The sequence below is a fragment of the Miniopterus schreibersii genome (genome assembly GCF_964146895.1).
Source record: "Miniopterus schreibersii genome assembly, chromosome: 5".
In the NCBI taxonomy this organism is placed as follows: domain Eukaryota; kingdom Metazoa; phylum Chordata; class Mammalia; order Chiroptera; family Miniopteridae; genus Miniopterus; species Miniopterus schreibersii.
This window is the reverse complement of record NC_138106.1, coordinates 3,449,579-3,476,940: the sequence shown is the minus strand read 5'-3', so window position 1 is coordinate 3,476,940 and position 27,362 is coordinate 3,449,579. Positions and strand designations below refer to the sequence as shown.

At 47.2% G+C, this 27,362-nt stretch overlaps 1 protein-coding gene across 1 annotated transcript; it reads right to left on the bottom strand.

Moving 5' to 3' along the window:
* Positions 1-2,213: 2,213 nt before the first annotated feature.
* UBE2G2 (ubiquitin conjugating enzyme E2 G2) lies at positions 2,214-27,292 on the bottom strand. Its single transcript, XM_081139341.1, has 6 exons — positions 27,202-27,292; positions 17,055-17,090; positions 16,917-16,962; positions 8,717-8,835; positions 6,675-6,815; positions 2,214-3,943 (listed from the first exon to the last, which is right to left on the bottom strand). Exons 1-6 carry the CDS (start codon positions 27,242-27,244, stop codon positions 3,831-3,833), a joined length of 498 nt encoding a protein of 165 aa, XP_080995467.1. The 5' UTR covers positions 27,245-27,292; the 3' UTR covers positions 2,214-3,830.
* Between the last annotated feature and the right edge of the window lie 70 nt (positions 27,293-27,362).

The window sequence follows — 27,362 nt, the reverse complement described above, 5'->3', positions numbered from 1 at the left end:
GTCTCGATTCCTCGAGGCCCACTCCCTGCCCTGTTCCAGGCTTCGCCAGCAGTAGGTGGGGCTGGCAAGCCTCGCAGTGGCTGATGCCTGGCAGAAGGGTTAGCGTTACTGAAGGTCGGTGGCAGGAGCTGAGGAGGTAACAGGGCCAGAAGCAGCCAGACAGGTCCCTGGGTGGAGACGGACCTGGATCCGAGCTGCACAGGAGGGGCTTCGGGCAGCCACGCAGAGACCCACCTCCTGTGGAGGGTGGAGGGGCTTTGCCCAGAGTGCCCCCTGGCCTGCTGATGAGTCAGCTCACAGAGGAGCACTTGGAGGAGGAAACCCAGGTCTCTTAGTTCTTGCCAGTGAGGCCATCGGGGACTTCTGGCTCCGGAGCCTAGCCCGACCAGATGCCCGAGCCTCTCTACAATAGTGAGCTGCGCGCCGGCCAGGCAGGTCCAGGCGCCCAGTATGGCTGAACGGCCTCCAGCCCCACGCTGCAGCGGGTGGGTCTGCACAGCCATGTCCAGCTTTCCAGGCAGAACACCTGTGAGCACCTGCGCACCCCGGAGTAGCCTGGGCACTCTGGTCAACCACAGGCACTGTGGCACACCCCTTAGGGCAGGTGCCAGGTGGAGAGGAAGCCCCAGCAAGTGCCCAAGCCACTCCTAAAGCCGAGGTTTCTGGGGCTGGGGTAGCAGGTGTAAGTGGCACCCTGGCAATGTGGAGAAGAGAGGAGCAGCCTCTGTGACTGGCTGGGGCCAGCATCTGCCAGAGCCAGCCTTCAGTAGAGTGGGGAGGCAGCGGGCACCAGGTGGCTCACACCACGGACACAGGGCCTGATGCCCCAGGGAGTGCAGGTGGCAGGGGATCTTGAAGGTGCTGCTGGGCCAGGGTTCTGGTTTGGTGGCGGGCAGGCCTCTGAGGAAGTGAACAGTTTTGTTCCCTGTACAAAGCTCAGTTCTGCGGGGAGCACGACCTGAACAAATTTGGGGGCTGTAATACTGGATCCCAGCCGCACAGCTCAGCCCAGGAACAGCACTCCCTGTGTGGGAGGGGATGTGTGGTGTAGGGTCCTCAAGGGTGCCTGCCTGCCCTGCAATCAGACCTCCTGAGACTTATCCAAGGGGACCAGGGCCCTGGCCTGAGTGCTCAGCAGGATCAGCCAGTGTGGCCTCTCCCACCCGCCCAAGGCTGGCCCTTGGCTGGCTCCTGGGAATGTGGACTTCGGGAGGGTTCCCACCATACGCGATGAGAGTGCCTCACTGGCACAATGGCTGTGCTGGCAGCTGTTGTCTCTCTGGGAGCCTGGAATTTTGGGAAGTGCCAGGAAGGGGTGCCATGTGACCAGCCCCAATAAAAACCATGGCCTCTGATCTCTGATGAGCCCCCAGGCAGACACCTCACAGGTGCTGTCACATTCCTTGCTGGGCAGTTAAGCATGTCCTGCATGATTCCCCAGGACAGGCTCTAAATGCTGCACCTGGTGTCCCCGACTCCTCCCCATGGGGGTCTTGCCTGTGCCTTATATCCTTTTACTCTCCTGTATCCTAGCTGTGAGTCCAGCAAGTCACCAACCCTGGGATGGTCTTGGGCACCCCAACTCAAAATCACATCAGAGAGCACTGCTCAGGGAGGAGGGATTTGAGCCTGAACCGGGAGCACCTCAGAGGCTGCAGAGAGCTGGGGGCAGGAAAGGAGGGCCAGCCCTGGTTCTAGGGAAGCCTGTGGACGACAAAGAAAAGCCGACTATGACAGTCACCATAGTACTGCAGGTCAGCAAGACTGGCACCTTGTGCCCCTTTACTAATTACACACTCAGGAGCTTCAGAAGCAGGTCCCACAGTGACTGTGACTTCAAGTCCCGATGAGAATTCACGTGTGGTCTTGGCTTCCTGCTCCCACAACTGCTCTTTGCTGCCCACGTCCACAGTCAGTGGTAAACACAGACATCTCCTCTACCCAAGATCACAGTCCTGAAGCCATCCCAGACCCCAGCTAGGATCCCAAGCATTCCAGAAGGAAATACACGGAGAATGGAGGAAAGGGACTGAGAGAATGAACCTCTCCAGGGCTCACACAAGTCTTCAGAATAGAGTCTTGGTGCCCATGGGCAATGCCCACAGGAGGGCAGCTCTGCTGAGGGGCCTCTGGTGTATTCCACGGTGGGCAACTTGGCCATGGGTCTCCATATGATTATATAAAAATGTGACAAAGAAAAATACAGTGCAGAATGGGGAAAAATATATAACTTTATTTTTAACCAGGGGATTCTCTTTTCCATTTAATTGTATTTAATAAATACAAATTAATAAAAATACTTTGTTTTGCAAAGAGACCACCTCCTCTTCTTTCTCCAGATTTCATGGAAGCCTGTGGCCACCTGCTGATGTGGCCACAACGTCCACACTCCAGCCGTGCCCACAGACCACATCCCCACACACTTTTCCTTTCTGTGGAGAGGGCTCCACCTCCTGCAAACGGGCCTACAAATACTACTGAGGTGCAATGCCTCCCTTCTCCCTCCCCTTCCAAATACAAGTCCTTGCACTGGATTCCAAATCTTAAAAGACGCCCTTCTGAGGAGAGAATCTGGTTTCCATTGAAGCCCGATGCAAAGCCCCTTCAGCCAGTATTTGTTAACCCAAGAAATTACGTGTGAGGTGGCAGTAAAACAGACGCCACGGCCTGTCCACCAGACACATCATGAAGGGAAGGGAAGGAAAGGACAAAGTAAAGTAAAAGCTATTCTAGGTCTTGGAGGCCGTCCCTTACTTAAAAAATAGAAATTCCTATTTGACAGCAGCCTGTTGAAACAGGCTGAATGTGTGACTGCAACAGGTCTGTTATTGCTCATAATGGACCAGACATCGTGCTGCTGAGCCGCCCACGCTGGAGACCGACGGCATCAAAACCACAATCCACACGTAAGTGACCTGTGCCCACCAGGGCTGGGACCTGCGTGCCCCACTTCCACGAGCGCCGGTCAAGTTTGGAGATAAGGCACGCCTCTGCACGGCGCCAACAGTAGAGCCCTTCCAACTCCAAGCTGCAAAGAACAATTTTGTCCCAACTGTCAAGTTCCTACTGCAGCCACAATGTACAAAGGCCTAGAACTCCCCGGTTTTGAGCTTGGGGAAGACAAACTCCTGTAGATCCAGAAGAAATCTGACTAAAACTCCAGTCTCCTATCCCCCGCATTAGCAACTAAGACACGGCTGGTGTCTGAGGAACGCGGTCAGGAAAGATGGGGCTGTGTGGTAGCAGTGAGCTTCCCCACGGCCCTACTGTTCATTCTTCCACATTCTTAGAAAGTATTTATTTCCTGAAAGTATTTCTAAGCGTGATAGTTTGTAATATACAACAAATAAAAGAGATGTAACTAGATTATAAGAAAAACACCTGCTTATAAAATATAACGTATTCGTGGGCACACAGGGAGCCGGAGGGACCCATAGACACCTGGCCCCGTTTCTTCGGAAGGAGCATTACTGGTTCCAGTCCCGGGAGGCCAGCACATACCCCTCAGCACTCAGGAGGGAAGGGAGGCTACTAGCTGTTGGGTTCGCAGGCGCTTCAGCTGGGAGAGGTAGTGGTGACAGCCTGGACAATCTACCTGAACCACCTTGCTGGGAACACTCCAAAGCTGCATCCAAGTGTCATCATCCTACATAAACTGTAATTTCAGAAGAGAAGCTGTTTGGGGTGGGAAGGGTGGAAAAGAAGACCAGAGCTGCAGTTCTGCGGCCTTGCCTTGTTTGGTACCAGCACAGAGTGTCACTGTCACTCAGCGTCCTGGAGGAGAAACACTGGAAGCTGCTTGGTGGTGACTGTGCACACATGGCAAAGCCTTAGAGCCCCAGAGACTTCTGAACGATCTGCTTGGCAATCTTGTAAAACTGCTCTCGGTCATCCCGCCACATTTTGGAAGCATCCACATTAGCGCCGCTTTCATCATTGGGCTCTGAAAGAGAAGGCATTGTCCGCTTGAGAGGGGCTCTTACAGTGAGATCTGAATTGGCAAGCTCTTCATTTCATTCAAAAATACTGAATACATCCCTTTTCAGGGATGTGTCCCAGAAATCAGTGAGAGGCTAAGGGCTGAAATGCCTGGGGTCGGGGGGTGTTCTTTAACAAATAAGAGGCCCTCGCCTGAGAAGAGGTGAGAGGTCAGTGGAGAGAGGCATCTCAGGGCAAGATCTACTCTCATGACTTGGACCTCCTGAGCGTCCAAATGTGCCCACAGAAGTCGCCTATCTTGCTCTGGGCACACAAGAACAGCCTGAACATGACCTGTGGGGTGCCCAGAGAGCATGCCCAGATGACCCACCGCCTGCTTATTCCCCTAGAGCATGCTCTGTGCAGACTGCTCCTCTCTCAGAGCCCTTCTCAGTGCAGCTCCCCGCTAGCTCCTACTGGAGTAACGGCCAGGCAGATGTGGCCGCACATGGACACTTAGCCCATGTGGACACCTCACCCCAAGCTAACTAGTCTGTGAGCTGGCCAGATGGGGCCAGCAGTGGCTCCAGGAGAGAACTAGGAGACAAACAGAGAGGCAGCCAGGGCCTTTGGGAAGGGGACAGGGGAACCGGCAGTTAGAGGTGCAGGCAGTGACCACCATGCAGGCAGTCAGAAGGCCGAGAAGCAACCAGATCAGAGCAGAGAAGGCTGCCTAGAGATCAACAGAATAGTAAGCACAGTCCTGATCCCAGCGTGGCCCAGGGCTGCTCCCTCCCACTCAAGCCCTCCTTCCCTAAGCTGTCACACCTTCTCTGACCCTCCAATAGGATTGTTTCCCTCCCTCCTTCCATTTATTGAACAAACCCTTCCTCACCAGGCCCTACATGAGGCCTCACTCTGGACACTGGCTATGCAGCCGGCCCCATGATCTGAGCCCTCAGAGAGGCAGCATGTACTGAACCCACAGAGACCACTGACACCCACAAACGCCTCATTTCAAACTAAGTGCTACAAAGGGGAGAATGAATAGGGAAGCAGGAGGCAGAATGACCGGGGGTGCACAGGCTTCTCAAATAATATGGTACTTAGGGGACCCCTGACTAGGGCAGGCTGCAGGGAACATCCACCCTGGACAGAGCTAGCCCCCAATCCCTGCCCAGAGACTCTGACCGAGGAAACCCCAATGCTCTGTCGGCTTGCAGAGGCCCAAGGGACACAGCCTCCTAGAGTAGCACCAGGAGGGAGACAGCTAAGCAGGGGAGGCAGCCCAGCCAGACTAAGCATGGTGCCAGCACTAGAAAAGCAGCTCAGAGCAGGGGACTGGTATTCCAAAAGAAGTGTGAAAAGACTATATTAAACCTTAAAAAAAAAGTAAAAGAATTTATAGCAAAATGTTTATAACAGAATTTATAGCTGACATCTGAAGATAGCCAAGTTACTGCCTCTCTCCCATCTTCAAACACCTTTCGTCTGATTCCGTCCACTCAGTGGGAGAATGGAGAGAGCCTCCCAGCTTAAACCACACATGCACTGAAATCCTCGACTTCACTGCATCCCAGGCGGTCAGCCCAAACCTAGTGGCTACTCAGGCTGGCCTCCAGGTGGAACTTCCCCCCGGGCCTCCTACAGCACTGTCAACTTCCTCCTTCAGACATGCTTCCATTTCCTACTGACTTTCCAGACCGCTCCCCCACACTTCTCTGAGGACCCCTTCCTTCTATGTGCCCTTTTTTCTATTATGCTCCTTGTCCCACCCGTGACCCACTGTCTTATCCACAGATGATCCCACCTCACTTCCACAACCCACCCTCGGCTGAATGGCTCCCAGACAAGCCCCACAGGGTGGACACTCATATCCCAAACTGTTCCCTCCCCAAATCCTGCTCCCTCTGGATTCCTGTCCCCAAAGACAGCACACCCCCTTCCCCAGGCACTTGGATCAGAAACACAGGAAGGAGTCACCTACACCCCAGTAGCCTGAGTTCTACAGCCTGTGTCTCCCACACCCTTTCCCTGGGCTCCAGGATGCCCTGCCTGCTATAACCACTGCTACACCTGGCCCACAAGTTCTTGTGTCAAGAAGGATCTTTCTAAGGTTCAGTTTGTATGATCTGACATCCCATGGGGGGCAGACTCTAAGAGAGCACACTTCTGCAGGGCTCCCTGCCACAGCTGGGCTCCAGCCATAGAGGTCCTGGCAGTGCCTCCACCAGAGTTAGCGCCTTTCCTTCTCCGTTCCCTCATAGCTCCCAAATGTCCTAAACTCATCCCAGATAGTCCCAGCTTGGGAGCTGGCCTAAGAGCCCAGATATATTGCGGCCACAGGATTTATCAGAGTGGCCTGTGATGGCTAGTGAATCTGGACTGTTTCCTCAGAAAGTGGGGCCCTAAAGCTGGGGTATGTGTCATACTGGGCTTTACACCCCTGGTGTAAAGTGTCTGTACACAGTAGGTCCCCTGATAAATGCCTACCAAATGAGGAGAGGCCCACGGGAGGCAGCACGGCTACTTCTGGTCAATACCACATATACAACATGATACCATCTTTAAAATTCAAGATTATGAGAAGTATGGTTACGCTTGGAACAGTGTATACAAATAACAGGAATAAAAAAGCAGAAAAGCATATATATAAACTCCCCAGTGAAACAAGAAAGGAGGGAGGCAGCACAGCCACCGAGCCATCTGGCTCCTCCACTAGCGGTGAGCCCATAGCGACCAAGGCCTTTCCTTACCTGCCAGCATGCTCACCACTGACAGCAAGATCTTCTCCACGCTCTGCACAGGGCTCCACCTCTCAGCGCTGCTCTCGTAGCCCATGGGGTCGTCACCGGGAGCATGGAGGATGGAAATGCAGACTCTGCCATCAGGGTAGACTGCAGGGGCCAGTGACACGGCACGTGGTCAGGCCACAGAGGAAGGGAGCAGGAGGTGCAGACACAGAGAGTCGGCTATCTGCACAGCTGGAGCACAACCTGAGGCCCCAAGTGTCACACTCCCGTCCACATCCTGGTGGGCATAGGCAGGCCCTCAGGGCACTGCTCATCCCGATGGGGCTCTAGGCTGGTCTGTCCAGTTCTAGTCATCATGGGACAATTCCACCTTCATATGGTTTTTGTTTTTTTTAAATGGTCACATGGCTAGGACAAAGGCAACTGGACTTATTAACTTACTCTAATATAAAAATGATTGTCTGTACTCTCTGGAAATCAACTATGTTTAAATCTAATCCCTCTCTCATCAAATAGCATCATTAACAAGACGCCCATGGACTGACTAGAGAGCAATGAATTTTCAGTTCACAGTAATGTAATCACTCCTACTAAAAATGTTAAAAAGCAGCCCTAGCCGGTTTGGCTCCGTGGTTAGAGCATCGGCCCCAAGGAGTAAAGGGTCCCGGGTTCAATTCTGGCCAAGGGCGCATACCTCGGTTGCAGGCTCAATCCCTCACTCTGGTTGGGGCATGTGCAGGGGGCAACCAATTGATGTTTCTCTCTCTCTCCCCCTCCCTCTCTAAAAAAAAAAAAAAATCCTCAGGTGAGGATTAACAAAGGGAAAAAAAAAAGAACATTATTCTAAATTTGGTCACTGAAAACAACATTTTTCCTTATTAACTCTCTTACCTGAAATCTCTACCTACCTCGACAAGGAAGACATAAACACTACAGCCACTCAGGAATTCTAATCCCTGATACTAGATACTTTTTCAAATAAAGTACAGTAAGTTTATTTAAATCACATTAGTTTCCTCTTTTTTAAAGTAATACATGGTGGTTTTAGCGGGAAAAAAAATTTATAGAAAGAAAAGCTCATCCCATTGAGAGAGAATAAATTTTAACAGTTTTGCCCGGCTGGGTATGGCTCTGCGGTTGAGCGTCAACCTGGGATCCAGGCAATCGGGGTTCAATTCCCAGTCAGGGCACATGCCCAGGTTGCGAGCTCGATCAATGACTCTCTCATCATTGATGTTTCTATCTCTCTCTCTCTCCCTCTCCTTTCCTCTCTCTGAAATCAATAAAGATATAAAAACAAAACAAAACAAAACAAAACAAAAACAGTTTTGTGCTACAGTTCCAATTAAATTGTAACAAACTGCCCAGCCAGTATGGCTCAGCAGTTGAGCATCAACCCGTGAACCAAGAGGTCATGGTTCGATTCTCGGTCAAGGCATATGTCTGGGTTGTGGGCTTGATCCCCAGTAGGGAGCGTGCAGGAGGCAGCCAATCAATGACTCTCTCTTTCTCCCTTCCTCTCTCTGAAATCAATAAAGATGTATTTTAAAAAATAAATTAACAAATTTACAGATTATAACCTGCTTTTCTCATTCAATATAGCACAAATATCATTAAATATTTTCTAAGTCATTTAAAATATCCATGTAGTATGCTAACATATGGATTAGTACAACTTACTCAATGAATTCTCTATTGTTGATAACCCAGGTTGCTTTCAATTTTTCCACTGTTAAAAACACTGTGACGAGGAGGACCAGGTGGCCCTCTCTGAGCACACACCCACTCTGGCTTCCTCCTACGACCCCACTACCAGCAGGATGGCCAGCTCAAATGGCACCCAATGTTAGGTCCACATTTTCTTTTATCTACATTTCACTGTCCTTCTAAACTGAAATCACTGTCAATATCACCATGATTAATCTGCTCAAGTTCAGAACATAAAAAATATTTTCAGTGGTCTATGTCACTTCCTGACACTACCTTTCATGTAGTTACTCTGGGACCCTCCTCGAACCATCAAAGCAACTTCCAAAAGCACTTACTGTTGGGATGAAACATCTCACAGGTAAATCTCATCTTTGGAGGACTCAATGGGTAATCAAGAGGGAAACTCAGGATGGCAGGAAAAACACCAAACTCAAAGCAAGTGTCTTCTGGGCCCCTGGAAGATATAAAATACATAGCACTTGAAGGTAGATTTTTCAATGTCTACCACACTTTGGAAATAAGTTCAGGACATTTTTATTGTTTTACTGCACATGAAAAGATTATCTAAATACTAATGACAAGTTGGCATTTTTTCCTGAATGGAAAATACTGTCTCATTGTCCCTTTCTAATCTAGTTTAAATCTTAGGTACAAGCACAAAGACGAAGTTACTGGCAATTTTTACATAAGAGGCAGCAGCAGGGCAGCAGAGCCTCCATCATGGATCAGAGAAAATAACTAAGGCGGCCCGGCAAGGCCCTGAGGACTCTGCTTTTCTGTGTATGCGATACAATTACATTTTCGGAGAAAGACATAAATTATGGCACCTGTTATAGCAAGATTCTACTGTAGCAAAATATATAAGGGGTTGAGAGTTGTTTTCCAAAGGCTATTTTTAATTTTCAAAGGAGCCTCAGAAGTAATTTTTGTAACCTTCCAGAAGCAGGTAAGGAGCACACAGGTGGTCCCTGCCAGGTTTCCTGCAGGAGGCTAGGCGTGCACACGTGCAGCAGTGCAGCGAGCGAGCCCTGACCTGAAGGCCTGAGCTAGGGGCCACACCCTGCACCTACACGGTCACCCAAGCACTCAGTGTCGCCAGGCACGTGCATGCCTGTCTGCCTGGGTTCACCAACTCCTCCTGTGGAAAGTGGCAGAAATGGACTGAACCACTTCAGAAGTCCCATCACATTTTAAAACTCTATACGCATCAATGAACACTCTCTTGATCAATATACATACAGTGGCCAGCAGGAGAGGAGTGAGAGCCACCAGCTCACATCTTAACAGAGATGAACTCGTCCGCCTCATACAAATGTCATTTACAAAATCTGCATTAGAGCAGTTTTAACACATCTCAGACCATTTTTCCTATATAAATTTTCAAAGGAAACAGGACTGCTGAATGACAGCTACAAACACTACAGCAGCAACCACTTTGGGTACGCCCCATCAACTCAGTAAGAAAAGAAATCCCACTCTATTCTTGAGAACTGAGAGGAAGCCCCTTTAGAAACACCTGTCTCTCTCTAAGCAATGACCCTAACTTGTTAATCCTACGGCACAGGGAGTCCATCACAGGGACTGAAGCCTTGGCCACTGCAGAGGCAGTTCAACACAGGAGACCTGTTGCCTCTCAAAATAAATAAATACAAGATATGGCACTGGAAAAAAATTAGACAAAAAATTCAAAAGCATAGCTTTAGCCCTGGCCAGTGTAGCTCAGTTGGGTGAGCACCGTCCCCTGCACAGAAGAGTTGCCGGTTCAATTCCTGATCAGGGCATATGCCCGGGTTGATATGTGTGCAGGAGGCAGCCAACTGATGTTTCTTTTCTCTCTCTTTCTTTCTTGTTAATCCTCACCAGAGGATATTTTTCAGAGAGAATAAAAGGGAGTAGGAGGAGGAAGAGGGGAGGGAGGGAAGGAGAGAGAAATATCGCTGCAAGAGAGACACACAGACTGGTTGCTTCTACAAGTGCCTGGACCAGGGGTGGGGAGTGAACCTACAACCGAGGTACATGCCCTTGACTAGGAATTGAACCCTCGACCCTTTGGTACACAGGCTGACGCTCTAACCACTGAGCAGACTTACCAGGGCTCTCATAGATGTTTCTCTCTCTCTCCCTTCCTTCCTCTCTCTAAAATTAATTAAAAAAACATTTTTTAAGAAAAAAAGAAAGGGAAAGGACAGGAAAGAGCTTTATTTTCATTTGGTGTCAACACTCAGAGCTTTCGATGACACCACCACAGTGGAGGCCAGGACGCAGTCACCAGCCTTGGAGGCTGGGCTGCGGTAAAATGGTCAAAACAGGAACAAGGCGAAGTGTTCGGTGGAGCTAAATATTTTCCATTTAAGAGGCTAATCTTGATTCTGAAAACTGTGTCCTTGCTACTTTGGGGGAAGCCATAGTGAATAGCTACTTTGTTTTGGAGGATGTCACTGCAAGACAGCGCCCTGAGCCTTGGCCTGAAACCAGGACAGGAAAGCCACATGAAGAGGCGGGCATTGGGTGGGCCCCTGGAAGAGAGGTGGCCCAGCTCCGCTGCAGGGGAGGGTGTCCAGCCTGGGACAGGGCAGCTCCAGCCCTGCTGTGCTCTTCCTGAATGATGCCTGGAAGCCTATCCTTCTGCACACAGGTCAGCACAGACCACTCACGGGAGATTTCCCATCGGTCCACGCCTCTTTCCCAGAAGCTCAAAGCAGACAGGACATGCCACTTGGACCCTACTCCACATGTCTTGATGAAGACTGTCAGGAAGTGCTGCTTTCACTTAAGCAAAGCTGGGACATTCAAGGATGAAATGAGTTGGTCAAGGTCCTAAATCAGTTCAGTTCCAGAGTTAATAGGAGAACACAGTTCAAACTGCTAACTCAGAGGTTGGGCAATAAGAGATACTATCGTTAAAGCAACAGTGTTACTATGTCAGGAATGCATGCCAGGGCTTCAATCTCCCTGGCACCCCTGACAGAGAAAAATGTCTGGGTAATGTCTTTGGAATGAGCCAAATGGTACTTGCTCAATACTTTGATAACAGTTCTTTGTTTCTCATAATAGTGCTTTCTTTAAAATTAAAAAAAAAAAAATCCACTGGGTCGTCTGCAGCCTCAGAAACATGATCAAACATTTCCTAAAGTGTTCCCACATCTTAAATATCAAAGTGATTTTCAAATGCTCTGGTTCGCTACTGGTTTAAAACCAGGGCTCCTTTCTCGTCCAGAAGCTCTGGTGCCTGGGAGAGCCTGCAGCTGGGCCACGTGGGCAGTGGCATCCAGCTGACTGATGGAAAACACTAGCGAGTAAATTCCTGAAGCAAGACAGGGAGACATAATTAGTATTATTTTTGGACGCATTTTAGTGCCATACTCCAGGCAATACAGAAGTGATACAGCCTCACTTCATCACTAAACGCTCATCTCAAAATCTCCAGGAAAAAACTGTACAAGAAAAGCAAAGGAAACAAATATTTATCTGAGGCAAATACACGTTCTTCAAAGTCCCAAAATTACTTTTCGTCTTATTAATTAAAATAATGGCCTAAGTTATCTCAGAGCTCTGAAACAGGTGCTTACTTATTTGCTAAGATGAGTATTAAAACAAAATACCCATGCTGTACTCTGTAAAAGAAATTGTTCCAAATCGCTCACTCTGATCACTGGCTCAGGTGAGCCAGATGCCGAGGAACAAATACTGAGAGCAACACCGAGGTCTAACCCTGACCGCTGGTTCACAGTGACTGCTCTGTGCAAGGGACAGCTGCCTGTTGCCTCCACCCGGAGTCCTGGCACCCCGATCCTGTACCATCCATCACAACCGATCACCTGTGGAGCTAGGTGCACCTGGTGTGAGCCACCTGCCCTTGGGCGTGTCCCAGCACCACAGCCCACACGGCTCTCCAGCTGGGGCAGGTGGTGAAGACACTGTTTTTGCCATTCCCTTTTTCAGGTTTGTCATAGCGCAGGAAAAAAAGTCTCATACATATGACCGGGGTTTAAATAAAAAAGACTGTAAACCCATCATTAGTACTTAAACTTGAATTGGATTACTAAGGGACTGCTTTGCTCCAAAGATATAACTGCCTGAAGCATAAAAAAGAAAGGCACTGCCGGGCCAGCATGGCTCAGCAGTTGAGCATCGACCCATGATCCAAGCGATCGAGGTTCGATTCCCAGTCTGGGCACATGCCCGGACTATGGGCTCGATCCCTAATCGGGAGCATGCAGGAGGCAGCCCATCAATGACTCTTTCATCGTTGATGTTTCTGTCTCTCTCCCTCTCTCCCTTCCTCTCTCTGAAATAAATAAAAATATATTTTAAGAAAAGAAAGGCACATTACTTTCTAACACCCTCCACTTCCAGAAGGGTCCCCAGCACAGCCTGGCAGGCCATGAGGGGCCTGGTCAATGCACTTAGTCCTCAAGGGAAAGCTGATCAAATCCACAGTAAGGTCCCACTTCATACCCAGTAGGACGGCTGGAACCAGACAGCACCAAGTGTGTGTGGTGGGAGGGGGAGGGGCAATGAAAACCCTCATGTGCTGCTGGTGGGAATGTAAAATGGCAAGTGAACTACTGTGGAAAAGTTTGACTTTCTTAAACTGTTAAGCATAGATTTACACTACCCTCCAGGAATTCCAACCCTGCGAATCCAGCCAAAAAAACGGAAAAGCATGTCCACACAGACAGTTCACAGAGGCACTAAAGCCCAAACATGGACACCCAAGTGTCCATTGGCTGGGGAGTGGATACATCAGATGTGGCCCATCACAGAGCAGAACATGACTCAGCAACAAAAAGGAAGGAACACCAACACCCTGCAACAGAGGATTTCAATCTATGCAGTACACGGAGTACCAGAAGTCAGACACAAAAGACTAGGTATTTTATGATACCACTTGGAGGAAAGGTCCAGAAAAGGCAGCTCTATTGAGTTAGAAATTAGAGCAGAGCTGTCTGCAGCTGAGGTGGGTATGGGGACTGGCTGCAAATAGGCATAAGGACCTTCTTAGAAATGTTCTAAAACTGGATTGTGATGATGACTACAGAACTCCATATTTACTAAAATCACTGACTTGACAGTATAGGACAACTTAGGGGATATAAATTACATCTCAATAAAACTGAAAATCTTACACTGGGGGATGCCTCATGCCACATCAGGGTGTCTCAGCCTCAGCACTGCTGCATCTTGGGCCAGACAGTCCCATGCTGTGTGTAGGGCCATCCTGTGCATTGCAGGGTGCTTAGCAGTGTCCCACTAGATGCCAGTAGTGTAACTCCCGCTACTCAGTTGTGACAACCAAAAATGTCTCCAGACATTGCCAAATGTCCCTTGGGAGTGGAGGGGGTGGAGGGTGAGATCAATACCAGCTGACAACACTGGTCTAGACATACTCTTCCAGAGTTTGCTTCTTCCACCCCATAATCATTGTGGACCCTTCTCTAGGCCAGTGCGTGGATGCTGCCTGACCCTGTCCAAAGCCACATGGCATTCCACTGTGTGGATGAGCAGTAAATTACATTAGATAGTGGCATGTCCATATTCCTGCAGTAGTGTTGCGTAAATGGCCTCACACAGAGATCTTGACAGCACTTCTGTTGAAGAAATACCTGGGGTTGGGACTTCTGGGTCAGAGAACATACAGTACAAATCAGAAGCATCTATTTTAACATCTCGGGTTTATCTTAGTAGGCACAACACCCATGAGAGAAGCTCTGTGGTAGTCTTCTGTAAACTAGAAAGCCCAATCTAAGGGTGATGCTGTGACCACGATGTTCATACCTGGGGTAGGCCAAGCACAGTCCTGAGAGAAGCAACAGCCTGGGAATCCTCACACCCACGGTGGTAACCCAGCTTGGACCCAAATGTGCCACAGTAACATGGGGGTAGAGTCAGCCAAGGATCCCCAACCATTCAAAAAGGGGAAGTCTTTGTCATTTCCCCCTGGTCTGGAGAAGGAGCAGCAGCTAGGCCCACTTTGCACCAGGGAGGTCACCACCACCAGCTACCTGGAGAATGCTGGGAAGGACAGAAACAAGGTGGCAAAAGTCCAAGGGACTTCTGCCTTTGCACCGCAGGGCTCTGTCCTACTGAAGGGCTCCAAAGAGCGAGCACACCCAACCTGCACAGTTAAGAACCTTAGCTCCCCCAACCAAGGCCAGGGGCCAATGAGGTCATGCAGCAAGACTCTGGAACATGAAGCCACTGTCAAAAGGATGCTGAACCTCTGTTTTGATCCAGATAAGTGAAGGTCAGAGAGGCACAGTGATTAGTCAAAGACCATAAAGCCATGGCAGCCATATAGCCCTGCCCACCCCCCGCCCCAGTTGCAGGCTCTAACATAAGCTCCGAAGAGTAAACAGAGCTATTTCCCACTATTAATCAGAAAATAGGCGGTGGCAATCTTATTATTTAGTTCTTCCCGTTCATTAATTTCTTGTGCTCCCACCCCAGTCCCTAAATCTTGTTCTTTCAGGGTAGAGGTTTGGGGTCACTCCTGACATGTCTGTATCTGTGAACAACGGCCCTAATAACAGGCTCTCAGTATCTGTGTCTGGGACATGTGGAAAGATGTTTTCTTCCCGGCACGGCTGGGACGGGGGCTCCAAAGGCAAGCTGCAACTCTGGAAAATGAGGCGAGCGTAGCTTTTATAAACACCAGGGTACAGAAGAAACTCTGGAAACAGTCACAGAATAAAAAGAAATAAAAGAAAACCTATCACTAAGTAGAAAAACTCAGCCAGCTGTCTGCCAAGACAGGAGGGTGAGCCGAATCAACGGGAGGACAGTTAATTCCTTAATAGATGTTTTAAGCACACTGGTGAACGGACTCTTGTTTGTAAAAGGATCTGGAACAGGACCAAAGCCCACAAACTCACCAGATCCTGAAGCAGGGGAATTCCACATTAAAGCAAAAGCCTTATTCAAACATAAAAGTGCTTTACCTAAAAACAGTTCTAATTACTTTTTAAGACAGGTTTTCAAAATATTGATTTAATTTTATACTGTTTATCTAAAATTAGTAATCGTTACCCTAACAGATTTTTAACAATAGCACTATTAAAAAAACATAGTGAAAGGCTCATGTGTCCCTTTAAGGGCTTCTAAATAGTCTCCTGGGCTTTGCATGGCCACTGCCTCCCAGAAACAAAAGACTTATCAGGTGCCCATGGACCTCTGCACTCAGAAGAGACTTCCAAAAATCTGCCCCTACAACCAGGCCTGCTGCTTGGTGGTATGTGTGTATGACCGTGTTAATATAAAGAGTGCAAGTGATACAGTAAATGAGAAAAGCAGATTACAGATCAAGTCCCTACAGTGTGATCTCCTGTTTCTTTAAAACACAAAAAGCTACACTAACTAGTGCCGTGTTTCATTGGAGGTAGGTCACCGATGACGCAATCCAATTTATCATTGCTGTAGGAGTGAAAGACACAATACCGTATAGATACAAATATAGGCTGCAAAGACATCCTCATGCCAGAAACTAAAACAGAGAAAAACTATGAAGTATCATGGACTCAAGCAATGAGGTCATTACAAATGATCAGAAACATTAGCATGCTGCTGTACTGTCTCTGGATAGTGTTTACTGATTTTGAAAATATTTTGCTTATCAAAAAACTCATCTTCAGCCCTAGCTGGTTTGGCTCAGTGGTTAGAGTATCGGCCCACGGACTGAAGGGTCCCAGGGTCGATTCCGGCCAAGGGCACATACCTTGGTTGCAGGCTTAATCCCTGGCCTTGGTCGGTGAGGTGCATGCAGGAGACAACCAATCGATGTGTGTCTCTCACGTTGATGGTTTTCTCTCTCTCTCTCCCCCATCCTCTCTCTGAAAAAGCAATGGAAAAAATATCCTCGGGGGAAGATTAAAAAAAAAAAAGGAAATGGCCAAAAATTGCACATCTAAGGTAGAAAGAAGAAAAAGAGCCTGGGTCACAGAGACATAGAAGACTCTAAAATCAGAGGTCCATTTGTTGCTCTTTAAACATCACTGTACATGAAATACCATGAAATCCAGTCACAGTCTTTCTAGAATGGAGCAGGAAGTGTACTGGTCATCTCAGAAAAACTGAGCATGCCTCCTGGTCAGGAACATGAAAGGCCAGGCACACAGAAGGAGAGGCAAAGGGGCAACCAGAGCTGGTGCACAGACAGGATGGTCACCCCCACACAAAAGAGCCTTTCCAATCTCAAAGCCTTGGTGCTTAGAATTTCTTAAAGCCAAAGCCACCCATGCTGTTTGAAGGTAACGCTGCACAGCCCAGAACACTCAACATTTACTTTAAAACTCTACAAAATATATAATGCTTACTAAACCTTTTACTGGTGGTGCTAAGGAAACACTCATTTCTCATAGATAAATGTCTGTGTTGTTTTCCACCTTCAGATGATCAGATTAGAGAAGAGCTAAACTTCAGATGCACTTGGCCCTTTTTCTAATCAACACTCCTGAGCACAGTCGCGCTGCCAAACGTGATGCACAGGTCCAATTTCCAGTAAAGTCTTAAGACTAACAACACATATGATTAACTTACATGATCAATGCCTCCCATTCAAAAAAATTCTCTTCATTCATGGGGCCTGCAGGAAAAGAAAAATATCCACATTGTCACTTCAAAGGCAGCTTTAGCTACTAGAAGTAAATTAGAAAAAGGTTAACTTTAGTGCCTCACCTGCCACAATTCCCTCTGGAGGATTCAGTGTTAACTCTGCAAAATTAAAAAGTAAAACCATTATGAAACAGAACAAATATTATGTTGGTATTTTAACAAAACAACTGTAAAAAGTATATAAACTAGCCCGGCCGGGCCTGGCTCAGCGGTTGAGCATCGACCTAGGATCCAGGCGATCGGGGTTCGATTCCCGGTCAGGGCACATGCCCGGGTTGTGGGCTCAATCAATGACTCTCTCATCATTGATGTTTCTCTCTCCCTCTCCCTCTCCTTTCCTCTCTCTCAAATCAATAAAGATTAAAAAAAAAAAAAAAGTATATAAACTATAAATTACATAGTATACATATTAGCAGATCAAAATTCTTTGTACAAAGTGAATGACTGCTCCGGTTACAGTTCTGATAAAAACTACGTGAACAGTCTTTATACCAGCAAAAAAGCAGAATTTTAAGCTAGAAACCCGTTCATTCTACAAATGGAGAAACAAACAAAAGAGCTTAACTGTATTTCCAAAATACTCCTGCTAGTTATTTAAAGCTCATAAATCAAACACAGTGTATTATTTTCCAACTGAAAGGCATCTCATGTCACTATTAGACAAACTAGAGATGGGACCAGAGCTGAGGCTTCAAAAGCTTGATTGAATCAAGCACCTCGAGCACTGTTGCACTGACCAGCTGCCAGCCTCTCACATCACTGCACAACCTATGGGCCCACAAACATGATATACCACAGAGAATCAGACTGCAGAGCTGAGGCAGGAACAGTGAGAGACAAGTCTGCAGCAGCACTGTTCTGCAATTAACCATTAGTAGCTGTTGAAAAACTTGAGGCCCAGCTCTGCCACTTAGAAGCTGCCACTAAGAAGTGTATTTCAATTCCTGGCCTCCTAGTTTTTATATGAGAGGCTCCAAAGTGAAACTCTCCCAGTGAACAAATTCAGAAATATGAGGAGCACAAGATGAAAAATGGGCCAGAGGGGAGACAACACAGGAGGAAGGAATCAGGCCAAATGCATGCCCCGTTTGAGTGCTGGAGAAATGACTAAGATAGTAAGAACATGCAAATAGAAGATCAACAAAACCCAAAGTTGGTTCTTTAAAGAGACATAAAATTAACAAATCTCTGCTAAATAAACAGGTCTAAGGACTGGAAAAGAAAAAATAACCTGTCATTATTCACAGATGCTGTGCCACTGTACATAAAAAGTTTAAAAGAGCCTGAAGATAAATTATTAGAAAAACTGAGTTTGCCATCACTTTTGAATAGGCAGTGTGTATAACTGAGTTGTATTTCTATATATTAACAAGTTAGAAAGGGAAAGTCTAAAAAAAAAAGATACCAATTATAATCAGAAATATATAAAAATAACTTTTAAAAAGATGTGAAAGATCTGTAAACAGCTAAAAAGAACTTATTAAAGAAAGATTATGTCCAGCTGGCATGGCTCAGCGTTTGAGCACCGACCTATGAACCAGGAGGTCGAGGTTCCCGGTCAGGGCACATGCCTGGGTTGCGGGCTCGATCCCCAGTAAGGGGTGTGCAGGAGCAGCTGACCCTTGCTCTCATCATTGATGTTTCTATTCTCTCTCTGAAATCAATAAAAACTTTTTTTTTTTTTTTAAAGATTATATCATACTCAAGGATAAAAAACTTGGTATTATATAGTTACCAATCCTTCACAAAATGAATCTATGGGTTCAGTGCAACCTCAGCCAAAATCCCAAAAGACTTTCGTGTTTGAATTTGACAAGACTAAGGATACATGAAAATGGAAACAACCAAGAACAGCCAAGACACTCTTTAAAAGCAATAAACTGAGAACTCTCTCAAGACCACTACTCCAAAACTACAGTATGTGCATTGTGATGCTAGCAGAGTTCCACAAACCAATGGACTAGGATAGACCACAAGCCAGAAACAGACCCATGGAAATACTGACCCTCCATTCACTCTGAAGGCAGTACTACAGAAGAGAGAGAAAGGACAGTCGTTTCTACAAATGATGCTAATCTTTAGACCAAAAAAATAGAACTTTTCACCCTGGCCGGTGTGGCTCAGTTGGTTGGGTTTCATCCCATGCACCAAAAGGTTGCCGGTTAGATTCCCAGTTAGGGGACATGCCTGGGTTGCAGGCTCCATCCCCAGTAGGCGGCGCACAGAAGGCAGCCAGTCAATGTTTTGCTCTCATGTTGATGTTTTTCCTCTCTCTACCCCTCTCCCTTCCTCTCTATAAAAATCAATAAAAAAATTAAAAATTAAAAACAATAAAACCTTCCCCCTATTTCATACTACATACAAAAATTAAAATATACATAAATATTTTAAAAGGGGAGAAGAGACACTTAACGTAATAAGAAAATATATACTGGTCTCTGTCTCCAACTTCTGGCACAGTGCTCCTGAAACCCCTGGAACTTCCTAAGTGATAAGAACACCAGGAGCATCTTTGGTTTTATTTGTGCCCTGCGCACCCCCTTACCCCCCCAAATCCTGTTCCTGATACAAAGCTCCTAAATAAATCCCTTGAACTCCCCTGGGTAAAAGGAGTCTTTTGTTCTAATGAGGTGACTTAGGGTAGGGCTCCTGGATGTGAGCTGGTCACCAGAAAGACCAAGCTGTGATTAGAAATAAGCCTGGAACTTTCAGCCCCACCCCCCACACTCCAGATGGGAGAGGAGCTGCAGATGGAGGTAATGATCCATCATGCCTACAAGAGGAAGCCTCCATAGAATCCCAAAAGCATGACATTTAGGGAGCTTCAAGGTTGGTGAACATTCAGAGGAACTGGGAGAGTGGTGCTCCCAGAGAGGGCACCCAAGCTCCACACCCTTTCCCCATACTTGGCTCTATACATCTCTTCCATCTGGATGTTCATCAAAAGATGTGAACAGACATCCAACGACGACATGGGTGGCAAATCAGCACATGGAAAGATGTTGAACACTGTGAGTCGTAAGGGAAATGAATATTAAAACCACAAAAAGACATGGCTCTACATCTTTATCTGCAAAAACACCTTTATTCAGTCAGAACAGAATTGCTAAAATTAAAAAGACTGATAATACCAAGTGTTGGCAAGTTTAGCAATTGGATCTCTGATGCATCGACAGAAATGCAAAACGGTCTGGTTGCCCTGTTACACAGTTTGACCATTTCTAATAAAAAGTTTAAACATACAGTATTCTTACCCTGAGACCTGCAATTCTACTGGTGGCTATCTACTCAAGAGAAATGAAAACATACATCCCCAAAGACACACACATGAATGTTTACAGCAACTTCATTCCTAATAACCCCAAACAGGAACCAACCCAAATGTCCACTCTCCGTCACTGAACAAGGTGTGATCTGTGTGTACAACGGAAACACACTTAGAAATGAAAGAACAAACCACTGACATACCCAACAACATGATTACTCTCAAAACACTAAGCAAAAGAAGTCTATTTATATGAAACTTTAGAAAAAACAAAACCATAGTAATAGAAAGCATATCAAGTGTGGCCGGAGGCCAGGGGCCACACAGGAGAGAGAGGGGACTGCAAAAGGGCACAAGGGAACTTTCTGGGGCCATAGGAATGTCCTGTATCAGGATTGTATTGATAGTTACACAGCAATATACACTGTCAAAGCTCCAAGAATGGTATATTTGAAACTGGTGCAATTTACTGCGTGTAAATTGTATCTCAATAAGCTGACCCCCACCCCAAACTAATGTCAGTTGTTTTATGAAATATAAAATAAAGCTCCTAGAGAATAATACAGGGGAATATCTTCATGCTCATTGTAGAACTAACAATACAGTTAAATAACCAAAAAGTACTAATCATAAAGGAAAAGACTGATAAAATTAAGAACATTAAAAGTAAGAAACTCTGACATCAAAAGATATCTCTTTAAAAAAATATAATCAAAAGGCATCTTTAAGAGAGTAAAAAGGTAAGTCAGAGGAAGGTGGTATTTGCAACAGATATAGCCAACAAAGGGCAAATACCTGAACTTCTAAAGAATGCCTTACAAACCAATAAAAATATAGAAACAACCCAAAAAAAGAATCAAGCACAAAATTTGAACAGGGACTTCACACACACACACACACACACACACACACACACACACAAATATATATATATGTAAGTGGTCAGTAAACCTGACAAGGCATCCACCTGATTAACCACAGGGAAATGCAAACTAAAACCACAATGAGATAGCACCACCCCCACCAGAATAACGCAGTCACCAAAGTTTAGAAAACTGACAATAAGAAGTGTCCGCATAGATGAGGAGCAACAAAAGCACGCTGCTGGGAGGAGTATAAATTGTTATTTTGGAAATGAGGTTGCTATGACCTACTAAGACCCAGCAATTCCTCGTAGGAGTACAAACAGATATGTGCACACATGTGCACCAAGAGACATGTCTAAGAATTTTTTTTTTCACTTGCTTACATCATCGCTCAGAAGAGCTTCAGATTCTAAGAAGCAACCAACATGCTTCTATGCAGAGCAACATATACCAAACTATAACAAATCCCCTATGAATCCACCTCTGGAAAAATACAGGGAAACAGGTGAAATGTCACTGGAATAATTACAGAGTTTGATATTTAACGTTTTGGCATGCTCCCTAAAGAGACAGAGGATACCAGCTTAAGCAAGTGAGCATCCAATGACTCTAAATCCTCAGCTGAAAATTTTTTAAAAAGTGCATGCTTTCGTGGAAAAGCAAAGCTAAACAAGGAGACTCTTCTGTGAGGAAGAGCTGCCTGGGGATGGGCGCACACCACGGGGTTCTAAAAACTGGCAGCCATCTCACTTCCCCTGGCTGGTAATGCTCTTCCTGAGAACTCCCTGGGCTGACTGTGTCCTTCCTTGTACTTTTCTTTGTCGGTTATATTTCAAGCTAGTAAATAGTTTTAAAAGCTGTTACTCCAACAGTTCCCACAGGGAAGATGATTCCTTAGGCCAGAGTGGCAACTGTGAACGTGGTAAGGAACAGAGAGGCTGAGCTCTGGTCCACAGGCAGAGGGGCAGGGCTTGCTGACGAAGCTGATGTGCTACTTGAGGACAAACAAGGAGTCCAGACCACTGAGTGAGTGGTGGCGCCATTACTGGGCTGGAATGGGGGAGTTCTCACTTAAACCTGTGAAGGCTGACATCAGTAAACAGACAAGCAAGGTGACTAACAAGGAGGTCAAGAATGAGTCTGGAGCTCCAGGGAAGTTGAATGCTGGAGAAGGAAAGTGGGGAACTTACTGCATGGGGAGTGCACAGAGCCCCCAGTGCCTGATGGACTCTCCAGAGCAGTGTTACCCAGGAAACATTTGGAAATACAGGGGGTCGTTTTTAGGTTGCACGGTGACTGGGAACTGACATTTGATAGGAAGTGATCAGGAACACTTAACATTCTGCCATAAATACATCCTACACAAGGAAAAATTATCTCACTCAAAATGCCAGTAACAACTGTAGAGAAACTCTGACCCAGGAAACAAGTAAAGGGACACAGGAGAGCCAAGTCTGCTACCAATGGTGAAGAGGAAGAGGCAGCAGATGGGGGGGGGGGGGCAGTGAAGCCACACAAATGAGTGTTGGTCCCAAACACCCAGGGCATTAAATACTTCAAGGAGGGAAAAACCAAGTGCAAATGAGGTCAATTACCAGTGAGGCTGAAACCCTTGGATTTGGCAAGGGTTTGTAAAAAGAAAAAAATAAACAACAGATTAAGGCAGTTGAATTATAAACTGCTAAGGGGAGCAGGGGGGACGGGGTGGGGGTGGGCGAAGACAATGTTGATGGGAATGGGAGTAGGATGCCTAAGAGCAACACAGAGAAATAATTACACCAATCATTTTCAAGGGATCTCGAGGAGAAGCTCACACCAAAAAGAGCTAGCTTTCTTCTTCATTTGTGGAGTTCCCCCTTGGAACTTCCCTCTGTGCCACCTTCCTTCCTTTAGGGAGAGGCAAAGGGTTGTCTAAACTGTAGCTGGAGAACCAGTCCACATCCAGCAGCCTTCCCACCAGCATTCCTATTCAACAGCGGCATCTACTGGTCATACAGAACTACAGAAACCCAGTTCTCCAGATGGAAGGAATGCTCTGGACTACACACCCGCCACCCCCACCCCCCAACAGAGTTTCATATTTACAGATAAAAACAACTTCAAAAAGAGAAACAAAATCTTAACACTGTCAGAAAAATTTGCAAAACTATGTCACTGATTCTTTGACAATGTTGTTAAAAGCATTTTTTTAAAGTAGCTTAAAAATAGCTGCCACGCAAAATGAAATATACATTTAACCTTTAACTCAGTAATCCTGTCTCAGAATCTACTCCACAGATACACTGGTAAATATAAGAAAGGATACATGCATTAGGTTATTCAATTCAGGTCTATTTGTAATAGTAAAAAACTGGAAACAAGCCCAATACTATCCATAGGGGACCAGTCAAATTATGTTCACATGTCCCAAGAGAATACCTGCAGCTGTGAAAAGGAATGATGAACACTCCTGTGCACTAGCATAGCATAAACTCTAGGACATTATAAAATAAAAAAGCAAAGTGAAGGAAAGTGTGTAACTAGCATCTCTAAAGAAGTGATTCAGGTTAAACGTTTTAAAAAGCTAAAGGGTTCATGACAGGGAAGATGACAGTACCAGGAAGGATGGGTTGCATCCAGTGGTTCAGGGATGGCTTCTCCAGGGGAGCAGGGCACAAATGATGAAGATATCCAGGGAAAGGAAGTGCTGACGTCCAGACAGGAGTGTGCCAACAACAAAGTGAGCAGGGCCAGCAAGCAAGGTGCCAGGACAGAGGAGTAGATAAGGTCAGATAGGCAGAAGGGCCAGAACATGTAGAGCCTGACAGCTCATTGCAAGGACTTCAGTTTTTACTACAACCAAGGGTCCCAGGCAGAGTGACATGATCTGACTTTCTGCTGTACTAACATTAGAACCAAGTGGGGCAAGAGTAGAAGCAGAAGACCAGTTGGGATTGAATTGCAGTCATCCCCAGGCCTGGGGATTGGCTTGGGCCCACATGGGACCCTGGATAAAGTCTGAAGTAGGACATCAAGAAAATAGTGGATATTAAAAAAGTGAGGCATCAGGATGGATCCAAGGTTTTGAGCCCAAACAACAGAGAGAATGAGCTGCAAACACTTGAAATGGGGCACAACAATGGTACAAGAAAAGCAGGGGCTCAGTTTTACACATGGAAGTTTGGGGTTCCTGTTAGACACTGTACTGGGTTGAATAATGTCTCCAAAATCTGTGAAAATGACCTTATCTGGAAATGGAGGCCTTGCAGATGTACTCAGGTTAAAATGAGAATGACAATGAACTAGGGTGGGGCCTAAACCAATGACCGGTAACTTCACAAGAGGGTAGACAGCCATGTGAAGACAGAGGCAGAGACTGGAGTTACACTACCACAGGCCAAGAACACCAAGGATTGCAGCAAGCACAGGAAGCTGGAAGAGGCAAGGGATTCTTCCCAAGGGCCTTTGGTGGGAGTGTGGCCCTCCTGACACCTTGATTTGGGACTTCTGGCCTACAAAACTGTGAAAGAATAAATTTTTAAGTCTATCTCTGACACCCCTAGGAAAAGCTAGATGATGTATGAAGACAAAAACCTCAAGAAAAGATACCAGTTGAAAACATTTGAGTTTTTTCCTGGCTCTCCTTTTTTCTGGTTTTAAGAACTTAGGCAAATAATTTTGTGTCTCTGTTAATTCAATTTCCTGTAAAATCAAGGGCCTAAACAGAATCCTATCCAAGGTCCTACCACCTCTAAATTTCTGTCCTTCTATAACTGTTCCCAAGTACCAGGTCCAACAGTGCAAAGGCTGGACTGAAGCAACAACCTGAACTTAATTCCTTCTCTACAGAAATGAGAAACTAATCCCTGCTCACAGTCTAGAAACGGGGCAAAACAGGCTAACAGATCCAGAAACAGAGACCAAGATGACAGGAAATGGTAGGTGTTCCCACACATTAACAGCAGCCCCAGCCATCAGGTTTCCCATGAAGAAACAGAGGCACCAGTCCCGTGTCTCCCCCCCCCCCCCCCCCCCCCCCCCCCGGTTCAGAGTGAACCATCTTTCCCCACTGTCCTCTCCCAAGTCTCTCTTAACTATATGTTCCTACTATGGAGGGTGCTAGGTGGTGAGCATTGTTTAAACGTTCATTTTAATGACCCCGCATTTGCAACACTGGTTTGCCCAAGCCAAACATCAACTCTTCCAGCACAGTGCCACTGATATGGTTCAGGAAATTACACTGCATGCGTATCTACCAACTATTTTTACGACTTCATCATGTTAGTTCATTTTCAACTTCCTTCTGAACGTATCCTCAATGTAATAATAACAGTAACATCTAACATTATCAAAAGCCACCTATCAAGGACCCTGAGAAGCACAAGTCTTCCCAGGTGTGGATGAAAAGGGGCCACATACTAAACCTGAAAAGCTCAGGAAAGGTCTATGTGGAGGCCTTACAAACTGAGACCTAAAATAACCACACAGGATGGTCTGAAATTAAAACTTTTTAACTAAAGGTGGTTCATGGCAAGTAGTTATGTAGTTAATCCTGACCCGAGGATATTTTTTCCATCACTTTGGGGGGGGGGGGGGAGAAAATCTAAGTGAGAGACAAGGATTGGTTGCCTCTCTCACAAGCCCTGACCGGGGGCAGGGAGTGAACCCAGAACCCAAGCACATGCCCTTGACCAGGAATCGATCCCTTGACCTGCCCGCCCAACGTTCTAACCACTGAAAACACCAGCCAGGGCAACAAAGGTTAATCCTCACCTTAACTAAGCCTGGCGTCTTTTTTCATCTAGAATAACATATCTGATTAACGTGCCTTTGCAAAAACAAAGTAATTTCCCTTTTTCCGGAACCCTCCAAGCAGGGTGAGACCACAAATCCCCGCATTATCACTGCTATCCGGTTAACTGTTGACTTAACTATCCCGCACCCACCTAGGTGAGGAAAGAAGTGTGTGTCTACCATTCTACTTTTCATCCAATCCCAGGGGTTCCCTGCCTTGCTTTCCCTCCCGCCTCCCTAACCCAAGACCAGTGGATTTCAAGTAACCCTCTTACGCCTTCTCTTTTGATTGTAATGTATAAAGTAAGGTGCAGAACTTCCATTTCCTGGACCAATTTTCCAATTCCTTGAGGTTTCGCTTCCCGACCATTGTCAATTTAGCTCAAATAAACTCATAAAAATTATCTACAGGTGTGAACGTTTCTTGTGTCTTCCGTTGACACACGTGAGGAAGTGCAGAGGTTGAGGGCCAAGGTCACTGCCAACCAGGAGAGGCAGCGACCGACCCCAGGTCTGCGGCTCCGGAGGCCCTGCCCCTAACCAGGAGGGGACGCCGCGGGTCCCCACCAGCTACGGCGGGGATGGCCCCCCGGGACTCGCAGCGGCAATTCTCCCCGGGAGCACTCCGCGGTGAGAACCTGGAATACGGCATGTTTCTAGGTCCTCATTTCTCCCTTTGCTTCGCCCAAATATTAAAAAATTCTGCGGCTAAGAAAGCACTGAGGGTTTCCGACAGGCGGTGGCACAGTTCAAAACCTCCGTTCCCGAGTTAGAGAGAAAGCCAAAAGTTGACCTTTCACCTCAGACCCATCACAAAGCGCTTGTTTTCTTGTAACACTTTTTTTTTTTTAACCCAATAGGCAGTTTAGGCTTTCCTCCCCACCCCCCTCAACCGCACGTGGGCGAGGCTGGAATTGGGGAGCTCTCCAAGCGACTAAAAGGGGCCAAGAGGAAAACCCACAACAAACGACGACTGAACCTGACCGCAACCGCGGCTGAACCAGCGCGGCGGGAACGTTCACTCCGGCCCTCAGCGCGTCCTCCGTCCAGGTTTAGGGACACCTTCGGGAGGGGGCGGCGGGCACGGCGACCGGAGAGCCCTGCGGCCGCTCGCTGCTAACCGCGGGCAAACGGGCAGGCCCGCGGGCTGAGGAGGCCGAGGCGCCGCGCGCAGCTTCCCCGGGCCCCGCGCTCCGCCCAGGCCTCAGGGAGCAGCGCGGGACGGGGGCGCGGGGCTGGGGCCGGGAGGAGGGGCGACGGGGCGCCGCCCCGACGTGAGGCGGCAGGGGGTGGGCCCCGGACTCACGTTTGTACTCGGCCATCAGCCTCTTGAGCGCCGTCCCCGCCATCGCCGGGGTAACAGCTGTGCCGTCGGACCCAGCCGCTCAGCTCTGGTAGCCTCCCGCCCGACGACGGGGTTACTTCCGGGTCGCCGCCGGGGCGCAGAAGCCCTTCCGGGCCGCGGGG